The sequence below is a fragment of the Diorhabda carinulata genome, chromosome 6 (genome assembly GCF_026250575.1).
Source record: "Diorhabda carinulata isolate Delta chromosome 6, icDioCari1.1, whole genome shotgun sequence".
NCBI lineage: Eukaryota > Metazoa > Arthropoda > Insecta > Coleoptera > Chrysomelidae > Diorhabda > Diorhabda carinulata.
Genome location: NC_079465.1, coordinates 8,878,368 through 8,904,746, shown reverse-complemented (window position 1 = coordinate 8,904,746; position 26,379 = coordinate 8,878,368). Strand labels below are relative to the sequence as shown.

The window sequence follows — 26,379 nt, the reverse complement described above, 5'->3', positions numbered from 1 at the left end:
GCAGAAGACAGTTATGAGAGAAATAATCAATATTTCATAAATACGCACGGCACTCATACCAAATTAAGAAATGGAAAATATTGCTTACTCCCCATATAAAATTCGGTAAACATCTAAGAAACCGTCAGTCCACGTGTACTTATCATCTCCACTGTTTACCAATGAAAACATTGAATCGTAACGTAAATATAAATGCATTTTTATTAACCGAAGCTGTATGAACACAATTTCTTCGAAATATTCCTGAAGAAAGTCAGCGATAAGTAGTGGCGTCGTTTGGTGAGATTCATTTAATTCATAAATTTCTTTAAATAAATAGACATATAGGCGTTCTTTAGGGCAAATGAAGATAAAGAAATTGCACAGTGTAGTGAGAATAAAAGCAGGTATGAATTTAATAATAGAGATTTAGATATACAAACACAGCGAGTTATTTTAAACATATTCGAAGGTTTAAAAAAGGAAAATATTCAGCAATCTGATAATGCAATCATAATAAGAATTGCTGAATTAACTGAAGTAAATATAATTCACAGAACCGAAAAAATAGTGAAGAAAAAATGAAATCAGTTGACAAAGCTATTCATGATTCTATACGTAGGATAATTTATAGTTTATATAAGAAGAACAGGGTTGCGATTTTAGAAGTAATACTAATATTAGGAACATTGTATTAAGTTTTATCAGCATGTGGTTTTAAACATAAAAAACTGAATAAAGGGATGGCAATAACCGAATCGTCAAGGATCGTTCGATGGCGACAAGATTATTTGCGTCAGATTAAAGACTACCGAAGTTCTAATAGGTAAATCGGGTACAAAAAGGGCCGAATTAACGTCTGGTACCCTGTTTAAACCAAACTACCCAACAGGCAGGTACATTTTACTCGTCTATTTACGTTTTATAATTTATTGTACAGTTGTAGTAAGCTTACGAGGTATATTAATGATTTTTTTCAAAGTTCCAAGTAGAACTATAATTAAGTACATCTGTCTAAATAACAGCGTATAATGCTGTCCAATTTATAATGATTCGATTGCCTTTTAACGAATACTTTCTCGTATAAGATATACAAGTATTTATAAAAATAATAAATTTTAAAATGAGGTATCTACGCCTATGGTAGATCAAACAAAATTGCCTGCAATTGATATTGGAAGAGCTTGTGTGTTGTGAGGGACATATATTGAGTTAATATTAGACAAGTATTTAATGACTTATGTTGCTAAATTCAGAGAAATTTTGAAAGTTTGTCAAATTTACAAAAACTTTAGACGATGTTATAATCTGGATATTGGGATATATTGAGGGAATGAATTTCAGAGAACTAATATATTTTTCATTCCTCACAAATGCCCGTACAATCCCAAAGTTATTACCAACATTTTTAGCCTTTCGAAAAAAACATCCTAGTCAATTAGGTGTATACTAAACACTGCTAGGACAGGAAGTGGCCCGCGCGCACCACCTGTCGCCGCCCGCAATGTTCTTTTGTTTCAACTCTCCTCTCACTCAGTTAAGTGAAACCACATACAATTGCCGAAAAACTTATTTTGCCAGCAGCTCTTGATATGGTTGAAATTATGGTCAATAAGCAGGAGGCAAACAAGTTGAAAAACATACCACTTTCTGATGATATAATTTCACGCAGAATAAATGATATGACCAATGATATTCAAGAACAAGTAATCGAAAAATTAGAGCCAACATTTTGCTATGCAGTTTGACGAATCTACAAATGTTTCAGATTGTGCTCAGTTTGTAGTATTTGTGGGCTTAGAAACAGACGAGAATATAATGGAAGAAATCTTATTTTGCATAGCACTTCCTGCAAATACTTCTGGCCAGGGTTTGTACGATATATTTTTAGAAAGCACTTACGACTACGATATTTATTGGAAAAATGTATCGCTATTTGTAACGATGGCGCTAAAGCTATAACTGACAAAAATAGCGGACTCGTTGCGAAATTAAAATCGATAATGCCAAACATATCCTGGACTTACTGTTTTTCTTCATCGACAGGCTCTAGCTGTTAAGGTAGTACCTTCTGATTTAAATGACGTGCTCAAGGAGGTAATAAAAATTGTGAATTATATCAAAGCTAAAGCCTTGCAAACCCGGCTATTTTGAATCGTTTGTGAAGATATGGACTCGCTTCATCAAAATCTCCTTTATCACACAGAGGCCAGGTGGTTATCCAAAGGAAAGGTATTGACAAGAGTTCTTGAACTGAGAGCTGAATTGTTAATGCTCTTACAAGATGCAAAATCTGAATATGCTAATCGTTTTTGTGACCCTATTTGGCTCTTGAAATTAGCATTTTTGGCAGATCTTTTTAGCCACCTTAATAATTTGAGCAAGCACCTCCAAGGTCGAGAAAAAAATATTTTAACAGCTAAAGATAAAGTCAAAGCATTTCACGCAAAACTTCGTTTGTGATTATCCTCTCTGCAAAACAATATATTTGAGTCTTCCATGTGTTCAGAAGATTGTTGAAGGTAACGCATCAAACCAAAGTCTTGTAGTTTAGGGCTCACATTCCTTGCCTGATACAGAGCTTGCATAATTTACAAGAGAAACTTTTGACATACTTTCCAGACTTGCAGTCTGAAGCTGACAATGGGCGTAGATGGATTTTAAACCCTTTTTTAGACAAGTCAATAGATCTGGCTGATGTCACCACAAATATGAAAGAATATATCTTAGATTTAGCTGCTGATGGCATGCTTGAAATGGAAAGAAAACACGAATATTCAGAGCTAGCAAGGGAAGCTATAAAATTATTAGTGCCATTCGCCATTTCATACTTGTGTGAACTGACGTTTTCTGCAATGGTAGACATTAAGACTAAAAAGAGAAATAGACTGTAATTAGAAATGATTTGATTATTAACGTTTCAAAAATAACACCACGATTTGATAAACAAGCCCATCTTCTCACTAAAATTGTGTTCTTATTGTTTTCCTTGCCTTTTTCTTTCAGTTGGTGACCCCCCGACTAAGGCTTCGCGACCCCCCTAGGGGGTCATTCATTTAAAATATGAGAATTGATGTCAAGAAACCGAATCTAAAAATAGAAATGTGCTTAGGCGTACTGGACTATAATAAAATGGAAATAATACCTTTTTATAAAACAGATTTTTTTTCATCATTCGTAGATTGTAGTAGATTTGAAAATTGAAATTGATTACATTTAATAACCGGGCAATTACTGTCTATAGTCTAGACTGATTTTAGATTAAAAAATAACAGATTATTAAAAGTGTAAACAAATTTTCTTTTTAACTGATCGACTACTACTAGTAAATTAAAAATGTTTTCATCTTTTTTAAAAATAGTTAAATCAAAATAACGATTATTAGATTTTAGTAGAAATTGTTGGAGGTCTGTTGCGTATAAAAGCCGCAAGACAACGTGCAATGCAATGCAGGAGTCAATATTTCTTGATCAAAAGCATGCACAGATGAAGTTCAGCAGATTTTTTCATGTAAGATCTCGCACTCGCAATTTTATCGATTAGGTGCCATTTTTATTGAGTCTAAGTTTAGATTTTATAGAGAAATGAGTTTCTATACTGCTCATATCACGTTTTATTTTCCTCTGGAGTTTTTTAAATGTTTCTTTATCCATTCTCAACTAATTTTTTTTATATTTTCTCGTCTAATTTTCTAGCTAAACAGTCAATCAGACTCCAAAAGCAAGGCAGAGGCAGATATAATTATTGCCAGTGTTTGAGTTTGGAAAATTGTTTACTTTTGGAATTTTGATTAGTGACAACCATGATGCAATGGTAGGAGACTTGCATAATGTCAAACGACTTGCAATATTCCTCTATGTAATATTTTGATCTAGAATTGTATGCAATTTCTTGCATGTTGGCTTGCATCATGTCAAGCGGCCTTAAGCAACAAGTTTGAAAAAGTTGTTGAATTTTTTTAGCATTTATCAATTTTTTTACAGAACCATCGTTGCTTGATTCGAAACAAAAAAAAGTCAATGCTGTCGAGCTTTGTTTCCTGTTACAGGGATCTGCAGTTTCCGTTGTATAGAATCGCAAGCGGTTGTTGAAATAAAACACTTTTGAATGGGTTAATATAATTTCCATTTCTTTATAATATTATTTTTGTAATAGTTGACTTATTAGGTTGTACCTGGTTATGACCGTAGTTTTTAAACTGAACCATCTTTTCTTCTCATGTTCACAGCCCAATCCTTCAAAATCAATCCCAATTTTGATATTTTTGATATTGATACTTTCTATAATTGCAAAAATCCATAAATGCTTTCCATACAAGTTTTTTACCAATAACTATATTTTTGTTATGTTTGATTCTATAACGTCATTAATATTCCCTTCAATATTACAATCAAATCGTGATAAATTGAAATATGAAATATTTGAATTGTTAAAATCGAAATAGATCAATAAGTATCCATGGCAACATGATGAAGTGGAAACAAATGAAAATGATTTCAAATTAATTAATTTTATTGGATTTCTACCGGAGCAAAAAGATTATTCTCATAAAAATTATTGATAAAAACAAAACAATTACTTTGCAAAACAAATAACAATGAACGCGATGAATTCGCAGTTCAATGCAATCAACCTATATTTATTTGAAGCGTGTTTTGGAATCCGCTGACCATGTTAATATTGTTTAATGCTATTTGGAATCCGCTGATCGTGTGGCAGTGTCGGGCACATTTCTAAAATCTGTAGAAACGGTTGCTTCTCATAATTAGCCAATAATAATGAATTTAGTATTTTCACTGTCACAAACTAATATTAATTCATTAAAATCATTAAAATTCATTAAAAATATATGTATAATATTGTATAACTTATTTATATATATATATATATATATATATATATATATATATATATATATATATATATTTATATCTATATATCTACTAGTAGACCCGGCCACGCGTTGCTTGGCTGAGTGATTTGATTTGAAATAATTCTAATGACAATACAATTGCTCTCTCTTCTGCTTGTTCAATGAAATTATACTGGCATCGAGTTGTTACACGTTCGTCACAATTGCCCATAAAATAGATCTGCAGAAATTTTGGATCTTCATTTGACATTGGCATCAATGATCCATGAAGGCTCTAAACTACCTCCCTGCCAATTTTCAGCTAAATCGGTTAAGCCGTTCTTGAGTTATAAGTGGAGTAACTAACACGACTTTCTTTTACATATATATATATATATATATATATATATATATATATATATATATATATATATATAGAAATAGTTTTATTATTGATTTCTTACAATTATCAAATTGTCATCCATACGTCATTACATATTTGTCATTATACGTCAATTACATAGCTGTCATTTGCGTTTTGTTATGATTCTTTTTTGTTATACTACGTTTTATAGTGACTGACGTTTCATGTCAAGTCACACGGGAATGCTGTCGAACGGGATAAATTTCATGTGAAGTCACACGGGAATGCTGTCGAACGGGATAAAAAGTATCCTTATGTCCTTCTCCTGGCTCTAAACTACCTCCCTGCCAATTTTCAGCTAAATCGGTTCAGCCGTTCTTGAGTTATAAGTGGAGTAACTAACACGACTTTCTTTTATATATATAGATATATATTTGAAAATATGTAACTCCCATTCCAAGGAATTGTCGTCTGCAATTTTATCCCTGTTGTTAAGTTATGACTTAAACCATGTGAGAGGTGTTCCCTTGAAACCGTAGTACTACAATTTGTTAATAATAATATTATGATAAAACAATCAAAAACGTTATAAAAATCACAAAAAGTTGTTTCAGTTGAGTGATGGCTGTTTAGGCTTGAGTACAAATTATTTAGGAGGAAGAATATATCATCATTTATACATTTGTTACTTAAAAACCCAATTTGATGGGTAGTAAGTATTTAATATTTAAACAGAAATGATAAAAGCCTCTTTTTGACCAATCTTTCTATGATCTTAGATAACTTGGGAAGTAGTGCAGTTGGGTGTTAATTCGTTGCTTGATTTTTATCTCCCCATTCATGCAGAGGTACAATTATAGCCGTCTTAAGGCAATTGGAAAAGTCTCATTAAATTGGTAAGGTGATTAATGAGCAATCGGGTAGACATTTTAATCGATTCAGACTAATGTAACAAAAGCTTCTATTTTCTTCTTTCTCGTCTAACGATATGATTAATTAATCTAAATCCGTGAAAAATTAAAATACTTCAGGGTGTCCAAAGAATCAAAATAAGTGTTGGTTTAGAATTGGGTCACCTCCCACAGCAGGGTCAAAAAAGATGTGTTTAAATTTCGATCAGTTAATAAAATGACTATGAATATAGTAATAGCCTCTTCAAGTACAGGTAAGGATAATAATGAAGAATGGCTGTAATTACGACTGCTCAAACAAATAAAGGTATACGGTCTAATGACATACCTTTAGGCCGTATATTAATGACTGTGGTAATAAAATTAGTTGCTCCTAAAATAGAAGAAATTCCTATTATATATAGATTTAAAATAGTTAAATCTACTGGTGGCGAGAATTTTTTAGTATAGTAATTCAATTCAAAAAAGAAAAATTATAACAGGAGAGTATTAGATATCATTGATTTATACAGTAAAGGAAGAAATTACAATTAACCGACCGCATTTGAAGAAAAACAAAATGCTTTTTCTTCAATAGAACGTCCTTTTGCACACTTTGCATTGCATTTCACTAGATCTATCACCTAGCGATTTTTCCTGTTTCCAACCCTTAAAGATTTATTTGCATCAGAGAGTTTCATCAGACAACGACGTTACTGCAAACTTAAACGCCTATCAAAGGAGAAAGATGGCAATTATTATTTAGTTACGTTAAAAAAGGTTAGAGCATAGGTAGTGTATAGATTTAAGGGCCAATATTACAACATAGAACAAGAACAATTTGAAATTGCAATTTCCTTAACAACGAAGTAGTGCTTTTGGTTAACCTTGTGAAGAAACACAAAGAAATGTTTTAGATAGAAGCAAAACAAATTTAAAAAAATATATTGGACAATTTAAAGATTTGCTCTAGGAAGAATAACTTGGCGCCTCGAGAATATTGATACTTTTTTTCATCAACATCATCGAGTTCATCAAATATAAAGTGCAAATTGTCAATCATCAATCATCAATGTCTTTATAATATCGTGAAAATGTGAACAATTTGAAAAAGTTAGGTTCGGATCTTCTCTTTCATGTTGAACCGAAGTTTAAACTACCTGGTGACTGCCGGTAACGTGTAAGCCGAAGTTTGTCTGTAAACGCCTTCTAGAAAAGACGAAAAAAACAGTATCTGTGGTTCAAAGTGACGTTTGAGGTTTAAACTTCACTTGAAAACGTGGGCCTAAAAGCAGATTTGAAAAATAAGAATTATTGAGGGAAAAAATGTCTAATTTCTGTATTAGATAGGAAACTTTTCAGACAACTCTCTTAGATACATACATTGTGATCTCTCTCTTTGTACGGACACTTCACAGTCACAGTCAAAGTGAAATAAGTCAAGTTGTAAATATTTTCTGGTTCTCAATTAACCCATTTAATTGTAGCTCTCTCCTTAGGGCCCATTTTACAATCTAGGGTAAAACTGGAGATTAAAATAACGTTTAAACTCTGGTTTAAACCAAGAATAAACAAGAAAAGAGAACAAAGAATAAAAAATATCTTGCAATTTCTCTCGAAATGAAGTAGTGCTTTTCGCTGAAGAAATTCAAAGGAACAATCAGAAACAAAAAAGTGATGCGGTTAAAGGTTGAGAGGAGTTGGCAAGGGAATTTAATTATGAAAATAACAATGTCATGCTTTCAATAAAAATACAACAAATTTACAACAGTAATGATATGCTCTAGGACGAATTACTTTTTGTTTTCTCGGCGCGTCGACAATATTGATACTTTCTTCATTAACATTGTCAAGTTCATCAAATATGAAGTGCAAATATTCAATCATTGTGCCGAAATTCTTTATAATTTCGTAAAAATGTGAACACTTTGAAAAAGTTAGGTTCGGATCCCCCGTTTCATGTTAAACTTAAAGTTTAGAATATCCCCTCGCCGCCATCTATTATAAAAAATTATGTTGAAGTATAAATACCACCTGAGAAAATATTGATAAACGCGCAACCTTTGACTAACAAAACTGATTTTACAAAAAAAGTAAATTTGGCGACAAGAAATGGTTTCGTCAATGATAAATATTTTTACAAGAATCTCAAGAATTCTTACACACACGGGTATTTTTATCTACGTTATACCTGAACGACTACAACATGTACTAGTTAGGTAACATTAGGTTATGTTCTTTTTAATAATTAAATATTATGTTTCTTTGTTTTTTCTTTGGATATTAGGAGTGTTAAAAAAAGATAATATTATATCTGCACTTCGCATTAGTTAAATCTTCAAGTTCAGTTGCTAATGAATGATAGAAACGCAATTTAGATAGAATTCTTACCCAAGGATATCTATAAACCCATTTGGAATGAAAATCATTCAATATTTGAATACCATAAATCTCTGACAATAATGAGAATAACATTATTTTCTAAAAATAATAAAGTGATGTTAGATTAAGGGAGTTTCAATACGTTCATAGTCACATATTATGAAATATATCAACAGATCTTACAAAAATAGATGAGTTGCTGTCTCTTTCAAGAATATTGTACTACGAGGGGTATCTAAAAAGTGTCCGACATCAACATGAATACTTATTAATATCGGTTGATAAATATATTTGCGTAAGTTGAGGGATTCTCACCAAACTTTCAGCCATTTTGGACGTATAGTATGGAAATCATATAAATTTTGTTTTGTTTTCAAAAGGCCACGCAAGAGCAGTTCGATACTATTTACGGAGACTCTGCACCTTCATTAACGACCGTAAATTGAGCAGATGATTCAAAACTTATCCATTTCAGCTTGGCTGACGAGTTCAGCACGGCTAAAAACTATGACAATCGCGATATTACCAAAAATTTTACCAAATGGTACTAGAAAACCGTCTGGATAGGCTTAGATAGTTAGAAGAGGTTATCAGCAGGTCAAAAAACTGCATATGCTATACACCGATTAAAGAATTATGCATGAGTAAGCCATTCGCGCGGTAGATATCACGTTGATATCATTTTGAACCATTCGAATGAACATTTTCTAGGCCTTAAAGCATCGATTCATAACTGTAGATGAAATTTGTTCCTTCGCTTCACTGCTGAAATAAAAAAAAAACAGTGGATAGTGGATTGCTTTGACGAATCTGCTCCGAAACAGGCAAAATAAGTTTCATTGACCGGAAAAGTGATGACGATCATTGCTTGAGATAGTCATGAAATTGTTTTCATCGATTATTTTTAAAAAAACCATAATGGGATAGTCTCACGCATTATTTCTTGATGAAGTAAACGGAGGAACAAAGAATCGACAGTATTGAAAGAAAAAGAAATGTGACATATAGATATCGAGAAGACTCAAAATTATCAGAAAGATGTTATAAATTCTAATAAACCTTTTTTTAATTATTTAGATTCATAGTTATTTTATACATAATAATTTTTTATAAAAAGGTTCTTTGTGTTTTGAATGGGTTTTAGTGTAATTTTGTGAATAACGTTTTATTTGAAAAGAAAAGTGTGACGAATATTTCTATACAGAGGTCGGCATAAGTCAGGTAATGCTCTCGAAAATCGATGCAGGAGGTTTCGTGGGTCCGTACTTCTTTGAGGGTAACGTGACAGGCCAAAGTTATCTGAAATGCTCCAAGATTTACGTGGGCAAATGATCAACAACCTAAAACTTGCGAACATCCGTTATCTCGAGTAGGATGAAGCTTTGCCGCACTACGCGATATGTGCGCTGGAGTACCTTTATGTTCATTTGGAGAATGGATAAGCAGACGAGGATTCGTTAAGTGCCTCGCACGGTCATAAAACCCTGTGATTTTTTCCAGTAGAGCCTTCTCAAGGACTGGGTTTATGAAGACCCACTCTTCCTAACCTCCCAACTGCAATTGAAGACGAATTTGAAACTCTTCGCGGACAACTTGGCATGCTTCACCGGACCTGCTTCTCCGTTGAGAAACGCTGCCGTAAAAGCATTGATTACGATTGGCATCAATTACTTATGGTAACCCTATTTCGGACGCCTTTTGTAATTTCTTTTAATTAATTAATTTTGACGCTGCATTTTTTTCTCTTTATGCAAATTTGTTGCATGACATACCAATCTCTGTACAACGGTAACATCGACAAGACCCAAAACAAAATACTTAATATAATTTCTTACGAAACTTTTGAATATATTTCAATTCATTTGTAAATGGTAATATGGGAAATTTTGAATAACAATTTTTGAGAGTGTGGAAGGGGATTGAATCAAAACCACCGTTGTGAGTATTCATTCTCACATTTTACGGTGCTCACAGTCTTTGATGTTTAACTGAATTATATAATAAATTAAACCTACAAAACATCCACGTTTTCTTCATGATTTCTGTTGCTCTTATACAAGCATCAGGTGATTTGCAGCTATAATGATTGCATATTGCAGTATGATTATTATGAAATTATGAGATAAACTTTAATATAAATGAGTATAGATTGAAATTTTGCAGCTTTTCTATATTTTGTACAGAAAGAGTTCAACAATATGTAACTGGGTTCGATACAGTTGGATAAGCTGTATGATTGTTTCAGTTGTAGAATATTCTAAAGTGTTGTGACTGAGTAGAACTTACTAGAGTAAGTTGAATGGAATTGGATAATTGGATTGGCTATGAAAGCTAATTTTTGCTTATATGTTAATTGCTTGAACACCACTCCAAGATGTAATTTTTTAATTGCGAGTTTTTTGAGACATTTACTTGGTTCTGGGTTAAGCAAAATGCCATTATAAAACATTTTTAGAAATTTTATGTATTAAATAGATAGCTCAAGTTTGTAGGACTGAAACAAAATTATTCAACCCGCAACAAAGCATGACCGCATGATCATTGTTGCTGCTGCTGCAGTAGTTTCAAATTTTAAGATTACAAACATACTCGTAAGCTCTTTATTTCTATTTAAACATAATTTTTAAAAATTTCTCTCGATCTCGCGCCTCCTAGGAACTTGTGTTCATACGCATATTAAAAAATTTGGATGAGATTTTTTCAAGTCTAAAGCTAGCACCTTCAGTGGGTACAATTCCAACCCTCTCACAAAGTGATTGGTATACCAACATTTGATCAACAACATTCACCAGATTTCTCATGAACTGCTTAAAAAAGCGTATAGGATATTTTTAAAAAGGTAGTTTTAAAATGAGGTATCGGTAATTCCATAATGATCTCCCTTGAAAATAAGTGATGTGACTTTAAAACTTTTTGAATTTTCTATAGGTACGTTTTTAAATTAACACTTTGTACATTAGAATAACAGTTTCGTCCTCGATAAAATTATGTAATTTTCATTGTTCTTTATTTAAATTTTTTACTGCTTCCGGTTTGAAAATAATCACTCATTTCCTATTACGAATTAGCAAATTTGTCAACTGTCTATATGCCAACAAACTGTATATTAATGAATAATAAATTATCTATGCATTTTTGAAGTCACAGCTAGAAATAATACCCAATAAAAACAAACACAAATTCGTATTTTAAGAATAGATCAATGTTTTCAGTTTAGACGTATTTCATTCGTTTATCATTTCAACAATTTTAATTAAAAATTGGAATAAACAACAATAAACTGACAAATAATATACGGTTTAGTTCAAAGAGGAACATACATTCATTGAAATTCTCTTTCGTTAAAATAACAAACCTTGGGTGCCTGAAAATGGGAATATTTAAACAATTGCAAAAAAGTGAATCAAATTGAAAAGTAAAAATATAAGATTAAAATGACTGACGAGATCATTAATGTCACTGTTCTGGAAGCGTCTTACTAATAGTGTTTAGTTAAATTTCGTATAAATCGCAGTGATCGTAATTCTCTTTATTTTTTTCTGTTTAGAGAATGTGATTTCCAAAGTTATTCAGGTGGACCACCAGGGGTCCACGGGATAATCGAACGGGGTTCTATCTTGGGCGTGATAGGGAAGAATTAAAATGTTGGCTTGACTTCTCCTATCAATATAGACAGATAATATTTTAAGAATCTCAGAGACTGTTACTTGTAAAAACTTGAATATTCCATATCCAGTATAACGCGTCGTGACGTGCCGTTGTTGCGCCGGTCGCCGTCCCGTTCGCAACGCTTGTTCAGACGTGCAAATTATTCGTTGTTGAAACTTTATCTACGCAAGTTTCCGTAGATAGAACTAATCTTTATTTTTCTCGAGCTTTGGAAATTGAAAGTAATGTAGCTGCAGGGGATCAACCGAATCCAGCAAAAGTTTGATAGTGGTCTATGAAACAAAAAATTTTAGAACCATTGGATAAGATTTTAATTAACTCTTTGGCATGAAATTTTGGATATTTTCGCCTCGCCTCTTTGTGGCTTCTTTTCGGGTAGGTTTTTCGGGCACAAAAAAAAGATACATTTACTTCTTGTGGAGTGTAGTAAATAATTTTACATTATAGCTATACAGGAATCAAAATCTGGAAAAATCCGTTATTGGTAACCTTTAGAGGGCATCTGAGGAAGAAAATCACTTGATTGATTAACGTCCATTTTGTAAGAGTAACTGTATAAATCGAGAGTGTGTATGGCTAGCCTTCACTGGCTAAGACTCGTGTCGAGTCCCGTCTAAAAGGCGCCTCACATGTAGCGAGCATTAAACGGAAAGGATTCTTGAACCCAATATTTCTATGGTGGTTGATTGTGTAGATCGACTGAATCGGTTTTACGATACATGTCCTTTCGCCTATACGGTTTCTTGGTTTTCGTAGGTTTGTTCAGATATTGCCTATATCGCCTGATCATGAATATGTAGTCGTCTGAAGTATATGGGAACGTGAGTCGCCCCCCATTCTTTTCTATTGGCTTGAAATCAATTAAGTAGATAGTAATCAGTTAATCGTTTTATAACTTCTTAATAAGATAATCACAATATCTCCAATATTTACTATCTGTAAATACTCAATATTTGTTATTTATTAGTATACCTATTATGTACATAAGTTCAAATGAAAATTCCCTATATTGCATCCCGACATTTTATTACCCAGTAATAAAAATAAATATAAATCGAATCAACTGTTTTTTTATATTTGGCTTCATCGTAAAATAGACACATCTTGCAAAATATTTTGTAAATTTATTTTTAAACTTTATAGAATTTCGAGAGACGTAGCTACTCATTTCGGACAAGCTGGAATTCTGAATGTCCAGCGTATTCGTTAATCTTAACCTTAAAATCTGCGATTTATCTACATCTGCGGTAACATAAATAATTCCTATAAAATGATGAGATTTTGCATATTTTCATATTTTATGTGACAGAAATAGGCTTTGACAACATTGTATTATTGCTTAGGAAATTCTGAATAACAAAACAGAAATTAGGTTAGGACATGAGTCATGTATTTGGAGGCTAAAAAAAATTCTATAGTCGATCAAATTGATCTTTACCCCGACGTTACGAATAGTAAAACTGAGCAAACACAAACTTTAGACTCTTACATTTTCTATTGACAGATATAACGGATCATACCAATTTGTTGCCCCATAGCAGCCAAATTATTTTTGCTAATGTTATATGGTGCATTTACCTTTCTTTATATTTTGAAATACAATGTATTTGAAAACATATTCATATATTTATTTTATAGTTTGAGACAGTTTCAACTTATAAAAAACTCCATTTTAACAATTTTTATACAATTAGGTGTGATTATAAATACTCTTCTGGGGTATTTTAAGCCGTTAAAAACAAAATTTGATCTAAAAGGGAGATTTTTAAGGGTAGCATCGTTGAAAAAATCAATAGAAGGGGAAGTATACATCGTACATAGATAACTTTTGATGAAGGGGATAAAATAGACTTTTTTTCAAATTTTCATAAAAATTTTCGGGGTAATACTTTATTATTGGACACTTGTATATGAGGGTTAGATTAGATATTACCACAGACCCTTTAAAACACGGGACTTTTTAGATTTATTTTTCACATGAAAATTATAGTGTAAATACTGCTGAATGATGACAGTTTTGTTATTATTGACGACTTTAATATTCCCCAATAATAAGCATACAGATTGAAGAGATGACTTCCTTGAACAACTTTTCCAAATTCCATAATATTACACAATTAAAGTTAGTTTTTAGTCAAAATCAACTCACAATAAGTACATGCGTTTATCTGTTAACTCATGAGGATGGATTATCATGCAATTGCATCATTTTATGCTCCACCAACTTCGAGCTATAACTTCCAAAAATGCTAACTGCGATTATTCGTTGAAAACCATGTTGACAGGGCATTTTTATATTAAAATTCAAGATGCTGCCTCTGCAAATGCTCTCAAACTAATTACCAGATCTATAAAAATTTTTCTTTAAGACAACTGCATTATTTGCAACTTCAAATTGAAACATCATATTATGACACAAATAATAACAATAATGATGACTACTTTGAATTTAGTGATTTGGAAGCCAAAATTGAAAGAGATATATGTTGAAGTTATTGTCTCTACAAGAGAACAATATACAATACAATATTAAAATGAAAAACAATAGCTAGCAATTGATCCTAAGAAGTTTTGATGCTATCCAAATAACAATGCTTTTGCTGGCTAACTTCAGTCAAAATATATTCCTTCATCTATTCTAAACTTTGACAATATTGATTCCAATATAAATTGCTTGCGATGTGTTTCTCTCTTTTACTCACTCAGAAGTTGTAATTAGTATCAGCTTAGACCATAGGATAAAGGTCGCCGACCTTACCCATACTAACACCACAGATGCTCTTCTGAGCTATCCAACATAATCCCACCTAGAGTAGCTTTTGTGAGACCTACTCGACAGGAAAACGTGGCTCATGCACAGCGAGTTCGACTGCTCAGAACGTCAATTTATCGGGACTCCTTCCTTTGGAGAATTGCAAACCTGTGGAATCAGCTACCAAGGCACGTCTTTCTTAAACACCACAACCTACTGAAGTTCAAGATTAATATCCACATGCATATCGACACGGTAGACACTATTCGAACGAATCGAGTGCTCTTGTGCTTACTTTCTACATAAAAAAATCAAAACATGGAAACAACACTTTTTATCTAGTTCTAACTATTTGGCTTTGTTTTTACTACGAGATTGTGCGTCAGTTCTTGCATTATATTGTATGATGTGATAGCAAAACTGGAGGATTTTCTTTCATTTTAAAAAAGGATAAGGCTGTTATTGAGAACTATTGCTATTTCTCACTTATATCTAACTTTTGTAAAATATTTGACTATTTGATTTACGATTTACGATTTATTTTCCATGACGTGAAGCCATCCATAACTAAAAACATGATGGTTTTTATCCAGAATCAATTACACCGCAGTATAATGACATACTGTAATTATGATCTAGATATAATTAATTTCAACACAATTCAACCAAATTTTATTTCTTTTCTAAATACCTTTAGAAAAACTCTCATGAAACACGTTTTTTTTTCAACCTCCGATCGCTCCGTGTAGATGCTACTTGGACAGAAGAAAGCGAGCATGCGCTGTAGGCGACTGCGAAACTCTTGTCCTACACACTCCGTCATTGTTGACATTGAGGCGTCATTCGGCATTGTGCTACAGCCACGTAACATATCTGACATTATTGATACTCCCACTAAGTATGAATTAAGAAGTGTGGCTCGTTTTCTACAGACTGAGTGCTGCAGAAATCCATCGGAGAATGACTGTATGAGGAAAACTTCATGAGCGAAGGTGATGTGCGTGAATGGTGTCGAAAGTTTAAAGATGGCTATAATAATGTGTATGATGAATAGGGCCAAGGACGCAAATCTGTCGTTTTAGATGACCTGGTTTAACGAGTTGACAGAATGGTTGAAGAAAACCGCAGATTCACCATTACTGCTTTGTCTACGGAATTTCCAGAAATTTCAAGGTCTGTTTTGTACTCTATTGTTATTGAAAGGTTAGGCTACATAGGCAGCAACTTTCTTTGAAGAGGGTATTGAAAAGCTTGACCACAGATATGACAAATGTCTCAATCTCTTCGGTGATTATATCGAAAATTATTGTTTTATATGAATTTGTCTTTTATTTATAACCTATCGGAAGTTTAAGAAATTGGCCCTCGTATATTGAAAGGCTAGTTGCACAACTTCGAACTGCGATGTATGTATGTAATAATACTCACAAAATAAATACTACCTTGATATGCTCAATTTGTAATAAACTATTGCCGGAAACACTTGAACATATAGTTTTAGTGTGTCCAATGTATACGAGTATAAGAAACGTTTTTATTAAACCTCGGGATCATTCATATGACTTGGATTCACTACTTATCTCAAGAGACAACACAATTGAAGTAACTGTACACATTTATAAACGATGAAAATCAAATGGTTCGTAATCAATGAATAATGAAGTGAAAAAATGACATATATTTGTATGTATGTGTGAGTATGTATATGTATGCGTATTTGTATATATATATATATATATATATATATATATATATATATATATATATATATACGAGGATATATTGAAAAATTTTCTCTTAATTGGATACATTTATTTCAGCGCATCTGCAACTTCTCTAGACCTTTCAAAAAAAAATGTTTCTTCATGCTCTGCAGACCAGACCTCCACAGCTTTTATTACCTCATCGTTGGAAGAAAATTTACGACCTTTTAAGCTTTTGTTCATTTGTAAAGAGATGATAGTCGGACGGAGCCAAATCTGGTGAATAAGGGGGGTGTTCTAGTAATTGAAACCCTAAGTCACGAATTTTTTGCATGGCAACATGAGATCTGTGTGCAGGGGCGTTGTCCTACAAAAGCAAAGGCGGATAACTTTTCGCGTCTTTTGTCTTTAATTTTTTCCCGTAGAGTGGTCAGTAATGTCGAATAGTAATCTCCAGCCATTGTTCTACTCTTATCCAAAAAATCAATCATGATTACTCCATGGCAATCCCAAAAAATTGAAGCAAGAACTTTTCCAGCAGATTTTTAAACATGAAACATCTTAGGTCGCGATGCTTCTACTCTTGCACGCTTTTGGTCAACATTCAAACATTTGCGGATCCATTTTGCAGCAATTTTTCTCATGTCCAAATTGACGTGAACTATATGATGAGGGCGTTCGGATGAAATATTCAGTGTTTCAGATATCCGTTTCAGCTCAATTCGGCGGCCTGATAAAATCATCTCATGAACTGGATCGATATTTTCGGGGACTGACACAGAAACTGGCCTTTCCAATCGATCATCATCTTCAATAGAAAATTTACCTCTTTTGAAGCTAGCAGTCCAATTTATCACGGTCGCATACGAAGGACCATATCTTCATAAATCTGCTTACCTCTTAACCCTTTTAAATACGGGTACTTAATGATGGCTCGATACTCCAATTTTTCGGTTTTCACAATTTCGGTGGACATCTTTTTTCTTTTAATTTATTGCGTTACTCTGGTTTACTTTTTTGACGTCAAACTTTACACCGACACTTCTAATAAGTTATTGGTCGTTGCTATGGTAACGCAATATTTTGTTTATGCATGGAACTGGTCTAGGCTAACTAGATATCAATACATCCTCGTATATCCCCGTTCAGTATTGGTCAACTACATCACACATGCCTACAATATCTTATATAGAACCACTGGCTCTCTTGTTCATGTATTATAAATATATACAAAGAAACAACAGAATATTATTATTATATGGGACCCAAGCTCTAACCTCATAACAGTAAACAAATTAATATACACAGAAGTTTGTTAAATGCATGTGGTTCAAATTTGTCAATATTTATTCATTTCAAGGATCATCTTAACGCGCACTTAACGCTTTAACCTAAACGTTCTAGCGACTAGACGTATGAGTTCTTCCTTGATGCTCCGTTACAAAATTGTGATAAATAAAATTGATTGTCCAACATCGCTAGGCCTTGCAACAATACATACTCTTGGGATTAAAAACCGATCCAACTCTTTTTGTTGTTTTCATTTGCTACAATTAATCTATTCACCTTAATACAGAATGAGCCACTGTCATTTGCAGAACACTTTGGATATTTTTTGCAGTACTGTCTTTAACATAAGAAAGGAAACTTTTAATATTCTGTGATGTTCTCATTAATCTTATTCAGATTTACCATGGAATTATCTACAATTGTAGGGCTTACTTTTTTCGTATCATTATGTACACATTATGTATCTTATTAACATTTCATCTGAATTATTATTACTGTTTGTGTACTATTGTTTAATTGTTAACTTTTGTGTATATTTTTCACCTATTAATTGGACCTTGGGATGTGAGGTGGCTTATATAAATAAATATCGTCTGGAAAGTATGTATTTGTACAATAAATATTCATTTCCCGTGATTGTTTTAATTGACTTCTTTAACGAAATTAGAATATTATGAACAAAAACTACATCCATTATATATATATGTTTCGGAAAACATTTCAGATTTCAGAAGTACCTAAAAATCAAATCATAATTGAATCGCGAGATTTTAGATACACTCAAATCAAAAAAGTGTAGAAAAGGGTGTAAAAAATTTGAAATAATTTTTTCTTTATAACAAAATAATAGAAATGGCACATCATGCAAATCGATAAATATATTTAATAATGATATAATAATAATAAAAAAAGAGGAGTTAGATGGTGCAGAGACTCCGCACCATTTTTTACAACCGTTACATTTTGGGCACCTGAATACAGAATGACCAAAAAAACAAAAAACTGCGAGAAGCAGTTCAATAAATGGTACTGGATAACCGTCGGATTGAGGTTAGAGAGATCAGCATATCAAAAGAAGGCATTTGCATTCACTGAATGAAAAACTATGAATGCTTAAGGTATCCTCGAGTTAGGTGTCGCGTTTGTTAACTTCATACCAATTCAAATCAACATTTTTTCAGACTTATTGACGCGATTTAAGAGAAATTAGTCGGTTTTTCGTAACTATTCATAATTATAGATGGAATCTAGATACACCACCTCGCTACTGAAGCCAAAGCCAGTCCAAGAAGTGCACAGCGGGGCAAAACTAACTCTTAGCAAGCATTTAATACTAATGGTAGTAATCTGATAATTTGAGTGGCTACTACCACTGATTTCGGTCTTGATTTTAGTTTTCTTAAATCCAATATAGCGAATCCCCTACGGTGGTCAAATTTTTTGTAAAATTGCAATAAAATGGGTACCTGCAGGTTTTTAAATAAGTTGATTGCCTTTTTGATCGCATAGATTTTGAAGAAAATCAATTCTAGGACGACCAAGAATATCTGTTTTATCAAATTCAAAACTTTCGAAATTATATAAGAATTCAACCATTTCCTGTAAGAGATTCTACAATTTTTTATTTTTCGGTGACAATTTTATCACTTTTTTGTTAAATTTAAACAAAAAAAACGGTAATTTTCTTCTAAAATATCTGTGGATACGTAAGAAAAGTCTTTCAGTTGTATTTGAAGTTTCATTTGCAGAAGAGAGATTTTCATTAAACAAGGACATTATTGCATACGTAACCGTCTATTTGGACGAGAAAGAGAGCAACTATTATTAGAGTTGAAAAATAAAATTGATCATGGAAAACAATGTTTTATTATATCGGAAAATTTTAATCCACACCTCGTACATCTAACATGGAGCAAAACTTCGAGAAATGACCCTATTTGTCAATTGGTGGTAGACTGGTATAAATTTTAACTTTCTGTTGAATATTTTCAAAAATTACCATGGAAATTTGATTTCAAATATTGTGTTTTCATCTTAAATGGGACAAACGATATATATAGATTTATTTAAAAATAAAACAATTAAGTTAAAAAAGACGACAGGTTCAAACTGTTTATAGTGAAAGAAAAATGCACGTCATGTGTTTGAAGTGAAGGAGTATTGCTTCAAATTTTGTCCGCACCATTGAAAAATATTTTTATTTAGAATAAGATATAAATATTTGAAAAAAACGAGCCTATTTTGAATCAAAATATTCAATCAGTAAGTAAGTCTGTGTTAAAGAATGTAGTAACGTAAACATAGACTGAAATTTATTAATGATTTTTTTTAGAACAAGAACGAAAACTCATTTAATAGTACATATGTTGATAAAATGAAATGCACTGCACAGTAAAATTGTTGAGCATATTTCTAATAATAAATTGAGTTTTTAGTAAGATTTTAAAGTTCATAGTAAATATTGGCAACGAATCAATACAAGCGCCGAATGGCGTAGCCCGTCTCTGTGCGTACATATGAGCAGAAAGAGGAATAAGGAAATAACCACGATATTGATTAGTGACTAGGTAACCTTTTAACAGCGACACAGTGAACGATGTATCAGAAACAATCATTGACATCATGAATAACAAACTGTGGAAGCTGCTCCCACAAGAATCGTAAAAGGTGAACCAATATTTCGGTGAAATATGCTAAAATACGGCGGTGGGGAGGAAAAGTTGTACATAAACAGTTTGTGTGTTAGTGGCAGCAGTATAAAACTTTTGAATCCAACAAACAAGTGTTACATCAACAAAACCATCAAGATAACATTGGATGCTGACGCAGATGAACGGGAAAATTTTACGGAAAGGTATAAAACAAAAGAAGCCACTAAAATTGATAAAGTGAAGAGACGACAGACTTTGAATCTCAACGTAACAGATTATAAAAATTCTCAGGTGTGTAGTAAACAACTTAAGCAAATCCATGAAACCGTAAAAATTAAGGATTTTGAAAGGATTCTAAACAACTTGCCCAGAAGCGATGTCTCTCAACAATTAGTGCCGAATAAAGTGGATAGGATCCTGAGAAAAATAGATGCTGATGATATTTACGACGAATTTTTCGGTCGGTACTACAATTATCTTTATGAGTTAATCGAATCGAGTTAAACCTACACAATGGTTTTATAAACAAGTTACGACGATAATTTGTTAATAAATAAACATTTTATTTGCAATTTCGTTTTGTTAAAAGACTGTAGTCGTTGAATAGTGTTGTAGCGGTAGACAGTTTGTTTTCAGTGCTTAAAAAAATTCTACACAATTCTATGTACGTATATCGAGAATATGCCTTTTAGCTTTTTGCCTTAAACCGCAAAAAAACACCACCCTTAATGCTTGCAAAAATCGTTTCACTGTGATATAATACAGGGTGTTTGTTAATTAATACACAAAATGGATTGCAAGAATCTTCCAACGGTGAACCCGCAGATATCCACCAGAGAACTGGATAGGAAACTTCTTAGGGAAACATTGTATTCGGAGATTTTTCAAAAACATCGGAGGTCGATTTTCGCCCTCGGCTCATTTCTCAGGATGCTTAAGAGTAAAAAATCCAACTATAACGTGATCAAACAAGATGGTGAGTCTGAATAGAAAACAGACGCTCACTCGTGTAAATTTTTTTACCATGTGATCCTTCGAGGGACTTTTTTCACTGTAATAATTGTAAAAATAAAACCGTTATTTGTTAGGTTACTTCGGCTAAGTTATGAACATTTTCTAAAGTATGTATTTATAAATAATTGTGTAGTTTTTGTACACCTTATACCTCTTTTATGCTTGATCAATATACACGGAACCATGAAAATTTGTGTTATTAGTAAATATTTGCCAATGTTAAATTAAAAAAAGGCGCAACGACTGATATTATTGTGCTGATTAGATATTTAAAATTTAATATGGAGTTACTGTTGGGCAAAAATTGAAATAAAATGTTAAAAAAGTTATGTAGCTGCTTTGATTAAACTTCCATAAATCCCTTGTAATTAAACATCATACTTAATAACATTTTCATGATATTAACATGCATATCATACAATTAAAATTATATAATTATTTTAATTAATATAAATGGAAATGTTTGAAATTACAAGGCTTGAAAACATTTGATATTATAAACGAATATAATTTATTAATAAATGTGCAATATGTGCAATGCAATTGAATTCGTTTAGAGTAAAGTAGTCAATAAAAAATTATTTTTTATTCACAGCACATTTCTACGCCATTCTAATATTCTATAATAATAGTCCGCGAGCCAAGTGGATATCTGCAACATTAAAAGATTTTGGTGTAAATTAAACGATGTTTCGCATATTAATATTATCCTAGTTTGGATGGAAACCAAAGAAATATTAATTTTGTTATGAGAAAGGCGCGTTTCCAAATGTTTTTCAACTGTATTTTTTTGCTTTTTAGTACAATTTACATATTTACTACAATACAAGTCCGTGTATAAAATGTACAGGTGTGTTGATGGTTGCATCTCAATTTTGTAAGTCTGGGACTGCACTTCATGCTTACGTGGTTCGCCAACCAGCTCTATCTTTTTCACTCTCAACGATACAAAACGAATTCTGGTGATTCTAATCACGGTAATCAAATATTTTGATCGAGCTATTGTATTGTCATGACAATTATGTAAAGTTTAAATTAAATCTGATCGCTCAAAGTAGGGCAAAATCTAAGCCAAAAAGTCAGTTAGAAACACGCAATTAAAGCGAGTTTAAAAACTGGTATAACAACATAACTTAGATGTAGTTCTAGATTATAAGTTCAGACGTGTTGCAAGCTTAAAGTTTATTGTATCTCAAATCAAAAATTTTTTTGCTCGACCAGCTTCAGAGTTTTAAGGATCTACATTGTGTAGTAGTTTCAAAGTTTCTTGTGCGAAACATTTTTTAGTATGTTTTAAAGATAGTCTACTTATATTAGGTTTTATCATAGACTGGAAGCCTACCAAAAGGTGTTTACTGCTTTTTTGTTGATAAAATAATTGTATTATGAGATTCCAATTTTTACGAGAATACATACGCCACACATTTGAAAAAAGTTAGGTAGCGTCGTTGTTGAAAGACCGAAGAAAGAATTTAATTTTATCGGCAACAAATGAATCTAATGTAAAATCAATCAAGTATTCACCTATTTCAGCATTTGACTTTCGCGCAACTCTACTAATCAGCAAATCAAGCGTCATATGGTCGTATGGGGGTTACCAAGCATAAATAATAATTATTAGAAAAAATAATAAAAATATGAGAATGTGTTTATGACATTGTACTTGTGCTTTTTAGCCGCCAGCTGATGATTATTACCATAAAACTGATATTCAACTATCATTCCACCAAGCTTTCGATTTATTAGTCTTTGATTTGAATTAAATTGTAAATATTGTTTGAACTAGCTATTTGTTTTGAATTAATGACCTTCAATAATTTTTATTGCATCTTTCTTGCTTCATTATTCGATATCTGACGAAAACTCGTGTCCATAATTATACAAAACTCGGTGTAAGAATATTTATGTAGAAAGTAGTGATTTAAGAATCTAAACATGATTATTACGACGTAGTGGTATGGATTCCAAGGAAAAAAAATAGTATTTATCTCTACTCTAGTAGTATAGAAAAACTATCTTTTAACAATTTTTAAGTATTCTAAATGTGTGAAGTATTTAACAAACAGGAACAAAAGTTTTGAAAAATATTTAAACAATATACTCAAATAATATTGGAATATATGTAATAAAAATTAATGGTTTTTTTCTAAAATTGCTGGAGCTGCTAAGTTGAAAATTCAAAATAAATCACTCTTTATACTTTATATGCTTCTTAATAAATTATTCTATATTTCTTCATTCTTATAATTATGGATTCATCGCTTTAATTATCGTCAGAATTTACATCGATTCGCTCTTCACAATCTGTAACAAATACAGTAGTTTGAATTTTTTTACTTCATAATTTTTTTACCTTGGCAAAAAAATCGGCGAAAGAAAAAAATTATGAAGGATTCTGCTGTTTTCAGCGGCGTCCTATTGTTAAAATAATAAACGATAATGTTATAACTATTCGGCACTGTAACTTCTACCTATAATGATCACCAAGAAGCCATCCCTCGTAACCAATTTATATAATTGATAATTGTTAAAACTATACACTTACATACAAAAATCTGAACTGACGAAGATCTAAAAAAACAAATTGAAATAATTATAGCCATTGTCAACAGATGAAACCAAACTAAATATTTGGTTTAATGCAAATAATTGGGTGGCTTTTTTGTCTGAACGCACATTTTTTTTGGTGACACATTAATTTTTTAGCGAAGTTACTAATAAGTCAATCCTCTACGTTTTTTAATAAATGGGTATTTTAAGCGCTTTTTTATATCTCTCATCTGTATATCAGTTTTCTGGTTGAAATTTTTTGATACTTTTCCTTCAAATAAGAATAGATAAAGAATAATATTTGATAAGGTAATCAGCTGCTTCGCGACAAACCGTTTAAACAAAAATTGATTTTCTTCTTCTTCCCAGCCGTAATCAGTTGGAACAACACCGTTTGTTTTGTTCCAAATATTGCCTAAGTAAGTTAATCTTAACAAATACTGTCCACGTCCATTTCACAAGAAGAAAGAGATTTGACCATATTATCTTTGGTAAAACTAGACATTTCGTCCCTAAGATGTTATATGTCTTCAAGAAACTTGCAACGATTGTTAGATGACATTTTTCACGATAAATGGATTCGACGTTGTCTAGAATTTACTAGCTTAGGTTAATTTTATTGGGTAATATTTGAAAGGAAGCCAAGATTAACATAATTAAGATGAGTTCATAGAAAGAACAGGTGGAAAAAAGTGGAACAAATGTAGAAATGGATAGATAAATCGCAAGCAGCATAACAAGAACTGAAAAGAAAAATGAAGAATATGGTTTGAACACATTTACGAAAATGTTACCAGAAGGGCCTGGCCCAGAAATAAAATATCAAAATATTGGAAAAACATATTTATTTATCAACGTAATGTCCTTTTAGCTTCATACACTTTTCTAGCGATGCTCAATAAGTTCGATACCCTTTTTATAATAAGAATCGTCAAGCCTTTAACTGCCGATATCGTCTCTTCAATGTTGGAAAATCTTTGACTACTGAGTCATTTTTTCAAGTCTGGGAACAGAAAATAATCTGAAGAGGGTGAATTTGGCGAATATGGTAGCATTTCAAATTTCACTTTATTAATTTTGGCCATTGCAATAACGGGTGTGAGCTGGTGCATTGTCTTGATGAAACAACACTTTCTTCTTAGCCAAATGCGAGCGTTTTTGCTTGATTCCTTCGCTCTAACGTTGCAATAAGTTCGCATAGTACTCACCGTTGACACTTTTTCCTTTTCCAAGATTGTCAATGAAAATTATCCCACGCATATCCCAAAAAACCGATGCCGTGACCTTGCCTGCAGATGAAACGGTCTTTGCTTTCTTTGAGGCCGGTTCTCCGTTTTCAGTACATTATTTAGATTTTTCTTTTGTTTTGGGTGTGAAGTTTCCTCCATGGTTATGGAACGGCCATATTTCTGTGCAACATTGCCAAACACTCGATGGAAACGTCTTCACGACTCTATTGTTGTTCCATTGTGAGCAAACCCGGCACGCATCCTGCGCACAGCTTTCTCATGTCCAAGTTTTTAGTTAATAAGCGATGTACCGCAATTTTTGAAATGCCTACTATATTTGCCAGTTCGTGCACTTTCAGTCGACGATCACCCGGTTCCGCTTTGTGGATTTTCTCCGCATTTCGTCCACCAATGCGATGCTGGTCTTCGCAGATCGTAAGGCCTCGTTTAAACTCTGCTATCCTATATTTCACTGTTAATAACGAAGGAGCAGTCTCACTCAGAGTAGAATCTAGTTCAGCTTTTATGCTGGTTAGGCCAAGGTCTTTCAAAAAAAATATTGTATCACATAAAGATGACCAACTTTATCCATGTTTACAAATTCACTGATTTCTCTAATAATGGCTGCTAAACAAATACTAAACAACGTGCCGTCTTCAAACTTAAAACAATTGTTGTACATATTGTGTAATTTCTAATATTTTCCAAGCAACTACCGCCATCTATAGGTTAGGTTAGGTATTTCTGGACTTCTCCTCTATACGAGGACGGTCCCAGAAGTACCTGACCTAACAGATTTGCAAGAAAAGGATGGAAGGCAGTAAGGAATGTTATCATTTACGGAATCTTTGTCCCATATAGATATAGCAAGCAGGATATTGCAAGCTTGATAGATGTTGTGCAGATGTGGTACAAACAACGAACGAAATAGTGGATAGATTGAAGTTTATTTGTGATATTGTTTGACACAATCCGAAAATGTTCTTCAGAAAGTGCAATATATCAAACGCATAAGTACATTATACTCTTTCAGTCGCTTACTACTATTCATTTT

The 26,379-nt window shown here is 32.5% G+C and overlaps 2 protein-coding genes across 2 annotated transcripts in view; both read left to right on the top strand.

Moving 5' to 3' along the window:
• The window catches only part of LOC130895367 (sperm-associated antigen 6-like), a 67,891-nt gene that overhangs the window by 13,635 nt on the left and 27,877 nt on the right, over window positions 1-26,379 (top strand). The gene's annotated exons all lie outside the window — the stretch shown is intronic.
• LOC130895368 (uncharacterized) lies at window positions 20,419-21,875 on the top strand. The gene has a single exon (XM_057802606.1). The coding sequence runs from the start codon at window positions 20,572-20,574 to the stop codon at window positions 21,034-21,036; it is 465 nt and encodes a 154-aa protein (XP_057658589.1). The 5' UTR covers window positions 20,419-20,571; the 3' UTR covers window positions 21,037-21,875.